We start from the raw sequence: 12462 nt of genomic DNA, 5'->3' as shown, positions 1-12462 counted from the left end.
GGCACAATGAGTGTAAGTGGGGAAACATGGTATCCTCCATGGTAGCTGTCAGGTTAATTAATGAACAAGCCAGAGATATTTTGACGTTTGTCTTTCACCTAACCTTAGTTGAAGGTTTGTTGTAGCAGAGATTGCTAATTGGCAGCTGTTTGTGTTTTGATGGAGTGAACTAGCAGTGAATTTGAATGTTTTAGATAGGCCAATAGTCTTCACTCTTCCCTGTTATCTTGACTTCTCTCATTTATGTAATCTGTGTATCCCTCATGGAGATTTGAGTTTGTGATACCTGTGAGGCCTGCCCGGGGGTGGATGCGTACTTGGATGGGGGGAAATGGTATGCATTCCTTGGCGAAAATATGTCATCCCTTATGTCTGTGTTGGCCAAAGAATTTGTTGTCCAAACTGGGAAATTTTGGAATGAAATCAGTAACTAGGATCAGATAGTAGATTTAAACTAGCACTATCTCAGGCAAACTGGGACATACAGTCACTGTAATTATATCTTTTTAAGACACTTTAGTGTGGTTCTTCCTGTTTTCAAGATGAAATAATAAATATAGCTCTTGAATGTTTAAAAATTCCAAGAGTAGTTCTGCCTGACTTAGTTTTAACAACTTCTAGAAAAACCATGAAGTAGAAATACTGATTTAATATTGGATTTGAATGTCTGTTTGTTTCATTGATCCTGTATTTTTTCAGTTGCATGATTGTCGCAGTGCATATAACTTGAAAACATTCCACTTTCTAGAATATCCCTCTTTGATAACATGACTATTTTAAAATCATGGTAAAGCACATGTAACATAAGTGTACAGTTCAGTAAGTGTACAGTTCAGTAGTATTAACAGATCTACGGAACTTTTTCATGCAAAACTGAAACTTTGTCTCTTAAACAGCTCCCATTTACTGCCTTTCCCTAGCCTTTGGCAACCACCATTCTACTTTCTGTTTCTTTGAATTTGACTACTTTAGATACTTTATATACCAGGAGTAATACAGTATTTGTATTTTTGCGACTTGCTGATTTTACCTAGCGTAACGTCTTCAGGGTTCATCCATGTTGTAGCACGTGACAGGATTTCCTTCCTTTTTAATGCTAGTATTCTAATGTTCGTATGTACCACATTTTGTTTATCCATTCATCCTTTGATGGACATTTAGGTTGCTTCCACCTCTTGGCTGTTGTGAATAGTGCTGTTATGAACATAGGTGTGCAAATATCTCCTTAGGACTTTGCTTTTAGTTCTTTGGGATGTATGTCCAGAAGTGGGATTGCTGGGTCATATGATAGTTCTATTTTTTATTTTTTATTTTTGAGGAATCTCTACATTGTGTTCATGGCATTGCACCATTTTACTATCTGACCAACAGTGCATGAGGGTTCTAATTTGTACATGTCTTCGCCAATACTTGTAATTTATTATTTTTTTATAGTAGCCATTCTAACGTGTGTCAAGTGATATCTTACTGGGGTTTCGACTTGCATTTCTCTGATAATTAATGGCATTAGGTATCTTCATATGCTTGGCCATTTGTATATCACCTTTGGAAAAATGTCCGTTCATGTCCTTTTAGTTCAGGTTATTGGACTTTTTGTTGTCTGCTGTAGGAGCTCTTTAAATATTCTGGATATTAACCACTTATCAGATGTCTGATTTGCATATATTTTTTTCACATTCCGTAGGTTGCCTTTTCAGTCTCTTATGTCCTTTGAGGCATAAAAGTTTTCAGGTTTGATGTAGTTCTGTTTGTCTATTTTTGCTTTTATTGTCTGTGCTTTTGGTGTCATATCCAAGAGATCATTGCCAAGTCTGCTGTCATGAAGCTTTTTCTCTGTGTTTTTTCTTCTAGGAATTTTATAGTGCTAGGTCTTATGCTTATGTCTTTATTTCATTTCGAATTTATTTTTGTATATGGTCTCAGGTAAGGGTCCACTGCCATTCTTTTACATATGGCCATCCAGTTTCCCCCGGCACTGTCCTTTCCCCATTGAGTGGTTTTGGTATCCTTGTCAAAGATCATTTGACCATATATATACACGAGGGTTTATTTCTGGGCTGTCTGTTCCATTCCGTTGGTGCATTTGTCTTTATGTCAGTACCATGCATTTTAATTACAGTAGCTTTACAATAATATTTTGAACTCACAAAGTGTGTGTGAGTCCTCCAGTTTTCTTTTTTGACCTTTTTCAGATCGTATTGGTAATTCTGGGTGTCTTGAGATTCCATATGAATTTTAGGATGAATTTTTGTGTATTTGTAAAAAATGCCATTAGGATTTTGATAGGGATTGCGATGAACTTGGAGATTGCTTTGAGTAGTATGGACAGCTTAGCAGTATTGAGTCTTCCGATCCACAAACAGATGATGTGTTTTCATTTATTTGTGTATTCATTAATTTCTTTCAGCTGTGTTTGGTAGTTTTCATTGTATAGGTCATTCACCTCCTAGGTGATATTTACTCCTAGGTATTTATTCTTATTGATGTTATGGTAGTTGGAATTGTTTTCTAAATTTCCTTTTTGTTATGTAATATACTTTTAATGCCCCTTTGTTTTTCTTTTGGTCTTTGAATGGTTCTTTACCACTACATAGCTAAAATTAAGTGATGTTTCATACTGCGGCCCTAAGAATGCACAATAATTGTTTTTCTCTAAAATTATCTTGGGCAGTTGTTAGACCATAGATATAGACAGTGGGTAAACATAAATTCATAGAGTGTAATAACTGGTGTAGAAGCCTTCAAAAAGGATGACACCAGATTTTCTGGAAAAAAAATTTTATTTCATTTTATTGAAGAAACTTTTTAAAAAGTTTTTGTTTGTTTAGAAATGATTGGGCTTTCCAATCAAGTGAGAAGAGAGACTAAGAAGTTTGTAGTGTAGTATATTTACTTGAGAATTGTTACTTGTTAATATATTCAAACATTTTTAAGAGAAAAAAAGTCTTGGGAAATCAAATTTAAATTTAATCTGTTTGCAGTGGGTGGTGAAAAGTTTCAGTCTTAGGTGAATGCAGTGAAGAGGAGGTGGGAGTAAAGTACCTCTCTAGAATTAAGTATTAAATTCATTTTAAAAAGAGCCATCACTGTCATAATGTAAAAGGCTAATGTGATTTGTGTGACCATTTTTCTAAGATCTGATTGAATACAGAAAAGCAGTTGCTTTACAGTTATCTAGTTTAATTTGAAGATTCTCAGTTCTCACATTTGGAGCAATAAGTGAAGATGTGGATGTCATACTTTTTCTTAAGTTTTCTCAAACTTAAGAAAAAATCAATAAATGTTTTAAATAGAAGCTTCCCTTTGGTCAGGGTGGTTAAAAATGTTAAATATTAATGAACTCTTGTCTTTGAAAATGAATTTTTTATTCCGTGCAAAGCACCTTGAGTCCTAAATTCTGAATTTTACTTTTTGTGCAATAACAGAATATTAGTAATCACATCATCTTCTGGGGCTGTCAAAGGCGAGCTGTGTTTTAAAACTCATTTTAGAGTTGGACTAGAAATGCTCGTATGTGGATCTTTAAAAAATTATTTTAAAAGATGCAAAAGTGTGTTTATCTTTCTAAAAAGCAAATTTATATATAAGCATTTTTAAAAAATTGGAAGTGTTATTTTTAAAGTTTAGTTCTATTACCTTATACCTATTACCTCAAAATACTATATATTATGTCAGTTTGACAAATAGCTTTATTTTAGCTTTAGAAAATGGAAATATATCCCAAGGGTTTTTTTTCAGAATGGTGGTATGAAATGCTAATTCTATAAATTCTTCAATATTTAGAAGTCGCTGGAGTTCCGGGGTAGGCGGAAGTGGAGGAGGCTCCTCTGGTAGGTCGTCAGCTGGAGCTCGAGATTCCCGTCGGCAGACGCGAGTGATTCGGACAGGACGGGATCGAGGGTCTGGGCTTTTGGGCAGTCAGCCCCAACCCGTTATTCCAGCATCTGTCATTCCCGAGGAGCTGATTTCACAGGTATGGATCTCGTAGAACATTTAACGTAAGACAGGACAAGATGAGGCTTCACTGAATAGAGTGGGCTTAGTTGTGACTCATGAATTGTGAAATACCGTTTTTCTATATTGATCATAGAAAGCTGACTTTGATAAAGAATTTAATCAAACGAGAATTAGCAGTGTATTCTTTTGAATTTTTAATTTCAGGCCCAAGTCGTTTTACAAGGCAAATCCAGAAGTGTCATTATTCGGGAACTTCAGCGAACAAATCTTGACGTAAACCTTGCTGTAAATAATTTACTTAGCCGAGATGATGAAGACGGAGATGATGGGGATGATACAGCCAGTGAATCTTACTTGCCTGGAGGTTGGTGGATTACCATTATGATTTTCTCTTCTCTGGAAGGAGAGATTTTTTTTTTTTGACTGGGAAATGGAATATTAAAGCATAATGGATTTTCTGACTGTTCTTTCCAAGGTGGTAGATATTTCTCACTGTAGTGTTTGATTTAATTATATATATATATATATTTTTTTTTTTTTAAGTGAAAATGAAGTCATGTTTTTTTTTTGCTCAGTGCACTGTGTTTGGTCTCAATAAAGACATGGATGTGTAGGCATGGCTTTATCACTGGCTGACAGATGACTCGAATGTAGCTTTTTGATGCCTTTATTACCGAATATGTAATAACTGAACTGCATTTAGATTTGACTGTGTTAGGTGTACGATGTCACAGATATCTTAAATAGAGATCTTATTTTCTTGTGATTATTTAGTAGGTAGCCCAAGCAGCAGTCATGCATTTGATGTTCCTTAAAATCTTTGTAAAGATCACTAACTTCATTTCCTAGGTAGTTACTGCCTTTTTCCTCAGGTTATGTCAGTCCCTGATTTTAATGTTTTAATTTTCAGAGATACTTCAGTGGTCTGTAGATGTTTTCTCTATATCTGCTTCATTTATATTTGTTTCTGTTTATAGAAGATCTTATGTCTCTTCTTGATGCTGATATTCATTCTGCCCACCCAAGTGTCATTATTGATGCAGATGCCATGTTTTCTGAAGATATTAGCTACTTTGGTTACCCTTCATTTCGTCGTTCATCACTTTCCAGGCTAGGCTCATCTCGAGGTAATTTTGTATTTATTTCTTGTGATTATTGGCCGTATGGAGAGATAGTGGTAAAATTCACCATATTTGAACTTTAAAAATTACAGTCGATGAAGTCATTACTTATTACTGTTTTTGGATGCTTTGGCATTAAAACTCATTATTTTTGATTTTGAAGAGCCACAATACTTTAGAGATGATCTTATCTACATTATGGAATACTCATCGAGGGTTATGACTTACCTAATTATATTTTTAATTAGGATAATGGATTCTGAACTAAAAGCAGAATTCTACTTTACAGTGACATGCAGCATTCAGAAAACAAGTCTCTAGTTTAGTTGATTAAAATAAGTTGATTATTATGTTCATTTTAAATTCTGATTAAATGGAAAAGTGAAATATGAAAAAACTTCTTAGAGTGGGAGTGGCCAATTATATATGGAAATGCTTAGCTTATTAAAATGCTATTTTCAAAAGTTTGACATTCTTAAAAGATATAGTACAGAGTAGAGGTAAGAAACAAGATTTTGTAATCATATAAATATAAGACTTTCTGAGTATATGTTGGTATAGATTTAGCTTGCATTTTAATTTTAAGTCAATGCTTTACTTACAGAATGTAAAACTGCTTGATTCAGATAACAGATGAGAATCAGCTGTGTTATATACTGATCATTAGTAAACTGGAAAAGATGCCATATTATATTAAGATCTTTCTGTGAGATACCTAGAGTACTTATAAGCAGTTTTAAAACAATCTATGGTTTTTTTAACGTACAAAACTTACAAATGCGATAACTTTAAATTTTTAAAAAATAAATGCATACTTTACTGCCTTAAATGTATCAAGTGTTTCCATTTTCAGATATTTAGTACCTAACAGGTAATTTCTCCATTTTGCTTTTCCCTAGGTCATTCTATATTCTATGTAGGCATTACTCTTAATTTGAACTATATGGAATTGCTGATACTATTTTTGACCTGTATCGATGGCAATTTCATATGGTTCAACTTAATACTGTTTTTAATCCTTCTTATCCAAATCTTGGAAAGTTTATTTTGATTATCTGTTTTAAAAAATAGTGTATGCACAAACTGGGGAAAATGGCTTTAGAGACTTCGTAGCCAATTGCAGGGGAAGAATTTTTGTAAGAAGTCTTTCTATAAAGATTCTTAAAAAAAATTTAAAAGCCTGTCTAGTGTCTCAAAAATTTTTAAATAAAATTTACACATAAAAATCTAGTCTGTAGAATTACTTCTAAACAAGGGCTTGGATTATTGAAAGTTTTATAGTTAATGGATTTGTATTTTAACTGTTTCAGATTTTCTTTTTGTGTGTCCAAGATTTTTTTTTTTTTTAAATAACTGAAGATGGTTTAACAAATACTTTTTTGGTTTACATATGTGTCTTAATGTGTTGAGATTCTCATTTATGCACATTTTCTAAGAAATAAATTAAAAAGTTATGGTAAACATTTTTAGTGAAAGCCAAAAATTTTAAACTCCACTGAAAAAAATCCAGAGTCTAGTTTAAGATAAAGTAATTCTGCTCTAAAATCATGTAGTTGGAATTCAGAAAAGTTTGCCTCTACATAGTTCTTAAAAATACTAGTTTATAACTTTCATACATTCACTTGAAAGAGTTAATGTTTTGAATGTTGCATGTCAGGCTTATTATACATACATTTACATTAAGTTTTTGTGAGTAGATAAACTGCTGTTAGTTGCATCCTGAAGGGTCTTTACTAGAGAGTGGCTTACTTTTATCCCACTGGTGTGACCCAATTGCATACCAGTTCTCCTTCTTCCCTTAGAGAGAGACTCTGAACTGTTGCGTGAACGTGAATCCGTTTTACGTTTACGTGAACGAAGGTGGCTTGATGGAGCCTCATTTGATAATGAAAGGGGCTCTACCAGCAAGGAAGGAGAGCCAAACTTGGATAAGAAGAATACACCTGTTCAAAGTCCAGTATCTCTAGGAGAAGATTTGCAGTGGTGGCCTGATAAGGTATTTGGAAAAAATCTCCACCCTTTCCATTTAAATAGATTCCTGCCAATACCCTCCCTCCCCCCCCCGCCAAAAAAAAAAGCTTGTTTTATTTCAGATTTTTGTACTACCATTATAAAAAAAGAAAAACCACACCGACATAAAGTGACATTTTTGTTTTGTTTAAAATATAAGTAGAGCATCTTTATTTGACATTACATGAGTCATATTAGTTACGTCAGAAATTAGAATGGTAGTTCCAGATAATACATTAGCATTCTGTTTTAGCATTTTTTTTCTAGTGATAATTATGTCAGTAACTGATGGTATAGCTCTGGTAGGATTTGTTTTGTAATGTCACGTGGACCCAGTTTTTGCAGGGCAAGCAGGCAGATCAGAGGTTAGGGATCTGTGTTTCTTTGATTAATTAGCTTTCCTTTCTGATAGCAGTGAATTCCCATAGGCCCTTTTGCTCTAAATGCTCTAAAAGCTGAACGGGAATGGACTGAGGCAGTTCTGCTCTACATCTTGATGAGTATGATGACTGGGTTCTAGAAAGCATTCAGGATTTAAGATGATTCGAATCTTTAAAAATCCATCACCGACAGAAGTGAAACAGAGTTGGTGCATCCTCTTGATGGTGTATAGATTTCATTGTCCTTAAGTGATGGGAAATTCATCTTCAGAGGGGCCTATACAAGACGGCATGTTTCTCACCTCTTTTTTTTGGAGTGCTGTTTTCTTATTTCCAAAGCTAGTTGGGTAGGAAATTTTCCTAAGTACAAGTAAAGTAAAAGAACATAAGAGCTTTGAGGTTAATATCTAGCAAATAAGGAAATTTTGATAGGGATTTCTTTTCTTTCTTTGAATTTGAATTTGGGATATTAAAGGAAAATATTATCTAACTTTCTGAATTTGTTTATAGTTATTGTGAATCTTGATGTAGTTCATTTATTTTCCTGTGGATTCAGCTCATGTAGAAAACTTGAATGCAGGAGAGAAAATGAATTTTAATCAGTCTCTTTGTAAGCAAAAGGTTATTCTGTTTTCTTTGGCAACTGACATACTTTCCCTGAACTGAATTCTCTTATTTCCATAAAACTAGAAACTTCTCAAGTTTTACTTTCACTTCATGTGGTAGAAGGCCATTTAAATTTAACATTGGGCCTTTTGTTTAGTGCATTGTTCTGTGTTTTCTGTTTCTCTTGCCTGGTTCAATATGTCTACTTCATATTGTCAGGAAGTTGCAGAGGACTTATGAATCTTGTTTTAATAGTGACATTGCATCTGTGTTAGTCTAGGCTTCTTTATCATGTGTGATTTTTGATTAATGGCAGTGTTTCAAACAGTACAAGTTTAGCAAGATTTTCCTTGGCCAGTATACCTCTGTTAGATTTAGCCAGTATTTTTTCCTTTACTGATAGGCATGTTTTTAGGTGCAGCTTATTTTCAGAGACAGTTACTAAGTACATCATGAAATCTGAACACTGTACAGTACCTTACTTAGTGTGTTTTTTCCTTGGTTTGTTTAGACTTTGAAGGAGGAACAGCAGAATGTGAAACAAAGTACATCCTAACTATACTTTTTTTTCCCCTATTAAACCTAACTTAAAATGTCATTGAAAAAGAACCTCTTTTTATTAGCTCATGATTGAAATTTAGACATCAAAAATTTTAATTCAGGGACAGAAATCAGTGTAAGCCTAATTAAACCATTAAACATCAGTTATCAATAAATACTAGCGGGATACTTGTTTGCAGGGCTGAATACTACATTCAGGAAGAGAATGCGGAGTTACTAAAGGGTAAAAGGACCTTGCCTTCAGGTAACTTTAGAGCGACATGCAAAACTGTCCTACGGGGCATAGAATAAATACCACATGAGGAAACAGGTAATATGCAGCACCATGTTAGGCCTCCAGAATTGGGGGCAGTGATCCCTGAAGAGTAGAAGATTTAGGGGGAAGGCTAATAGAGGGTGGAGAGGCAGGTGGAGAATGCAGGAAGATAGATGTGTCAGCATGCTTTACTTGGAAGAAGTGTGTGTCTCTTTCTCTCTCTCTTTGGTAAAAACATGCATTATATGTATCCCAACTAAATTTCAGAAATGACTTAATCAATATTTTTAATGTTTTATTGTAAGTTTGGTTAGCATTCATAGTGTTTTTTATTCTTCCTTTTACTAGGTTGCATGAGAACTTGAATTGGTATGGGACCTGGATTAGTACTGACTTTCCCATCACCCATATAGAGGAACAGTCACTTCTTCAAAATTTTACCAGTTTGTAGGCTAATAAAATAAACCTCCTTTAATGGTGGAATGTTCTCTTTTCTTTAAGACTTTACAGTATAATCTTGAAGTGAAAATATTTGAAGTAACCTTAAACTTTAAATATTTCCATGAATTATTCTTTGAGTTAAATGTCAAAACTAGTATAAAAGCATAATTAAAATTTACTGTAGGGATGTTGAAAGCTCCATGAAGACAGAGGTGAGGGTAATTCAGTGTTAATTTAGTGGCCTTGATTAAATGTATTACCATGTGTTAATAAGTCTTTTGCTTAGGCGTTAGGGTGAGAATTTTGTAGGAAGGCAGAGAAATGATATTAAATACTTTCAAGTAAGTACCATGCTAGAATTAGGTACAAGGGGCTTTGGGGAGTTGCCGGAGGCCACGCGGAGTGATTACTGAGAGTGTAGACTCTGGAGCCAGACTGCTGGAGTTCACATCCTGGTTCTGCCACTTACTAGCTGTGTGGCCTTATATTTGGTAACTTCCCTGGGCCTTTGTCCTCTTCTCTATAAGATGAGGATAATAATGGTTTATACCTTATGGGATCATAGTGAAAATTAAATAAGTTAGTAAAAGTAAAGTGTAAAGAGTAAGACACCTGCAGGGTCCTGTTCTACAAAGACAACAGACAGTTTTTGCATATCATGGAAGGAAGGGCGAGAGAGCCCAATGGGTTGGGGTATTCTTGATAGGTCTATGTGACAATGGTGTTTTGTGTGCCAGTTTCTCTGCTAGAATTGGGCATAGGCTGACTGGACTAGAATACAGGTAATGAAAACATCTAATTACAGTGATAATTTAGCATATTAGAAAATAAAAGGGCAGTCTATATGGACCACAGTAAGAAGTGGAGGGAGTGCATCAGTCTGTACCTTTAAGTTCTAGTTCCTCGTGTATAAACTAGCCAAGTTTATCCTGGCTTCTGAATCGTTTAACCAAAAATATCAACTTTTTTTATAATGCTGTCTCCTGCCTTCCCCTAATCAACCCTCCCCCAGCACTTCTCTCTCCCCCATTCCCATCCCTCCCTCTCTTTGGTTATTGTACTTTATATATCTGGAAGTAGCTTCAATAATAAAGTTATTTTGATGAGAAGATGAAATCTTTCAATTAGGTGATTATTTAGTATGGCTCCATTTTCGCTTCTCAGTTATTTTTGCAGTTTTCTCAGACTACAAATTTAGTTCTGTGTTGCTGAATGTGTACATGTAAATTGTAACTATATATGTATTTATACCAACCCACTTCCAACAAGAATCTTAAGTGACTTATAAGAGAAAAAAATGCTGTTATAGTAGTAACAGAGACTTGTAAAAGTAGAATGTTAAAGGGAAAGGAGGGAGAAAAATTACATGGAAATAATGCTAAGTAAATCTACTGAAGCTAAACATAAAAACATTATTTTGTGCCGTATCACAAAACAAGCTGTTTCTGTTTGAAACACGTGTCCTTTCCTTTCAGTAAACTCTCCAAGAAGAGCTTGGTGAGAGTTGTATGGTGGGTGATGAAGAAACAAAACTAATTGAGCAATTCGATACTGTTACTTTATAGTCAATCCCTTACTGTTCTGGATCTTTTTATATAGTCCAGGAGAAATAAGAAGATTTATTCCTATCAGCCTTTTGAATAGTAGAGTTGTGTGTTATTCTGTTTCTTTGAATGGTGTTGAGAGGAAATAGCCGAGGACATTTAGTTCCTTACTTACTATGTGGAGCAGCTTCTATATTGGAACCAGTTATCAAACTCAGTGGTCACATTGCTTCCCCTGCAGGGTTCTGGATATGAAAGGTGGGTGGGGGGTTTTTGTTGTTGTCGTCATTGTTATTGACACTTGAAAGTTTCCAGAAAGTATTTGTTAAGAGTTAGCTAGGTGTGTCATAGATGTAATTTAGCAATGAAGTAAATGCAGAGAGAAATGGACGTAAAAAGGAAAAAAAGTCAGGCATAAGAATATGGAAAAGTAGATAGGCAAGGAGAAATGAAGTGTGAATAAGTACAGTTGACCAGATGGCATAGTGTAACCTGTAGTTAGTTGTATTCCATCATTTCAACCACAATACATAGTACATTGCTATTGGATCTGATACTTAATGGGAAAACTAGTGTTTGCTGATAGTAGGAAAATTTTAAAAGCTAAAAAGTGAAAGTAAAGTTTTGTGGGAGAAATCTAGGAATAGAAAGAGACCAACTTTTTAAAAATATAAATCATTAAATGCAGATGTGGGCAGTAAGGAGTTCATGTTGCTGGGTTGAATGATTTTTTTTTTTTTCCTTAAGCTTTGGCCATGACCTAATTTCCATCATATTTTTAACAGTTTCTCTCTCTCTTTGGGGAAGAATTTCTAATTTGATTGATGACCTGTATATTCATATTCATACAGTTGCAAGTTTACTAATTAGATTTAACCTCTGATGATTTGATTTTTGTTAAATAGAGCTAAACTACTGATCCTATGGGAAACAGTGCATATCTGCTTTTCCAGTTGGGTTGAAGCAGGCCCCCAACTTGTTCAGAAGCAGCTGTTAAGTATTTCATTAAAACAATAAAAGTATTGTTTTTGTTGACATTATTAAATGAGTAAGCTGAAAATATTGTACCTTTGTGTGTATTTGATGGTTTTGTATTTCTCTACGCACAAAGCTAAACCAGGCAAGAGGCAATAGGTGATTTTTCCATCATCTTTCTTTGGTCGCTAGTCGTACCGGCTGTCCACATTTGTGAGTTCTCGGAATTTTCAGGGTTTAGTTGGCTCATTCAGGACTTATCTTGGGGAATGTTGGCCCACCCTTGAAGGATATAGGCAAGTTCGTTTTGAGAGGGCCTTGTGTACCAGGCTTTGCCTTCGGAATGGCTTCCTTCAGGATTGCACTGCTCTGGCAATCATTTACTCAGAGCAATTGGAATTAAGATTTATTTGTTCATTCACTTATCAGTGTGCTCCTACTATGTGCCGTGTGCCAGACTGTCTTTAGGGAATGTAGAGGTGATTATAGTATGGACCCTTGCATAGGAAATTGAGAGGGGAGATAAACACTCAGTACAGTATAATGTGTTTACAGTGTGATCAGTGGTAGACTGAAGGTGAAAATGCAATGCTTCGGGGCTCAGAGTGGAG

The 12462-nt window shown here is 34.8% G+C and overlaps 1 protein-coding gene across 9 annotated transcripts in view; it reads left to right on the top strand.

Annotated features, from left to right (window-relative positions):
* Nucleotides 1–12462, top strand: part of UBR5 (ubiquitin protein ligase E3 component n-recognin 5) — a 123453-nt gene that overhangs the window by 47174 nt on the left and 63817 nt on the right. For 7 of the 9 annotated variants that reach the window (XM_016147531.2, XM_016147525.2, XM_016147529.2 and 4 more), the window contains exons 6-9: nt 3784–3973; nt 4162–4321; nt 4935–5084; nt 6863–7074. In XM_016147531.2, coding sequence (XP_016003017.1) covers nt 3784–3973; nt 4162–4321; nt 4935–5084; nt 6863–7074 — 712 coding nt within the window. The remainder of the gene's footprint in view (nt 1–3783; nt 3974–4161; nt 4322–4934; nt 5085–6862; nt 7075–12462) is intronic. The other 2 variants (XM_016147532.2, XM_016147527.2) reach the window with 1 other exon arrangement.

The sequence above is a fragment of the Rousettus aegyptiacus genome, unplaced genomic scaffold, assembly GCF_014176215.1.
Source record: "Rousettus aegyptiacus isolate mRouAeg1 unplaced genomic scaffold, mRouAeg1.p scaffold_m13_p_15, whole genome shotgun sequence".
NCBI classification, from domain to species: Eukaryota; Metazoa; Chordata; class Mammalia; order Chiroptera; family Pteropodidae; genus Rousettus; species Rousettus aegyptiacus.
Note: the sequence above shows the minus strand (reverse complement) of the source record. Positions and strands in the feature narration are given on the sequence as shown.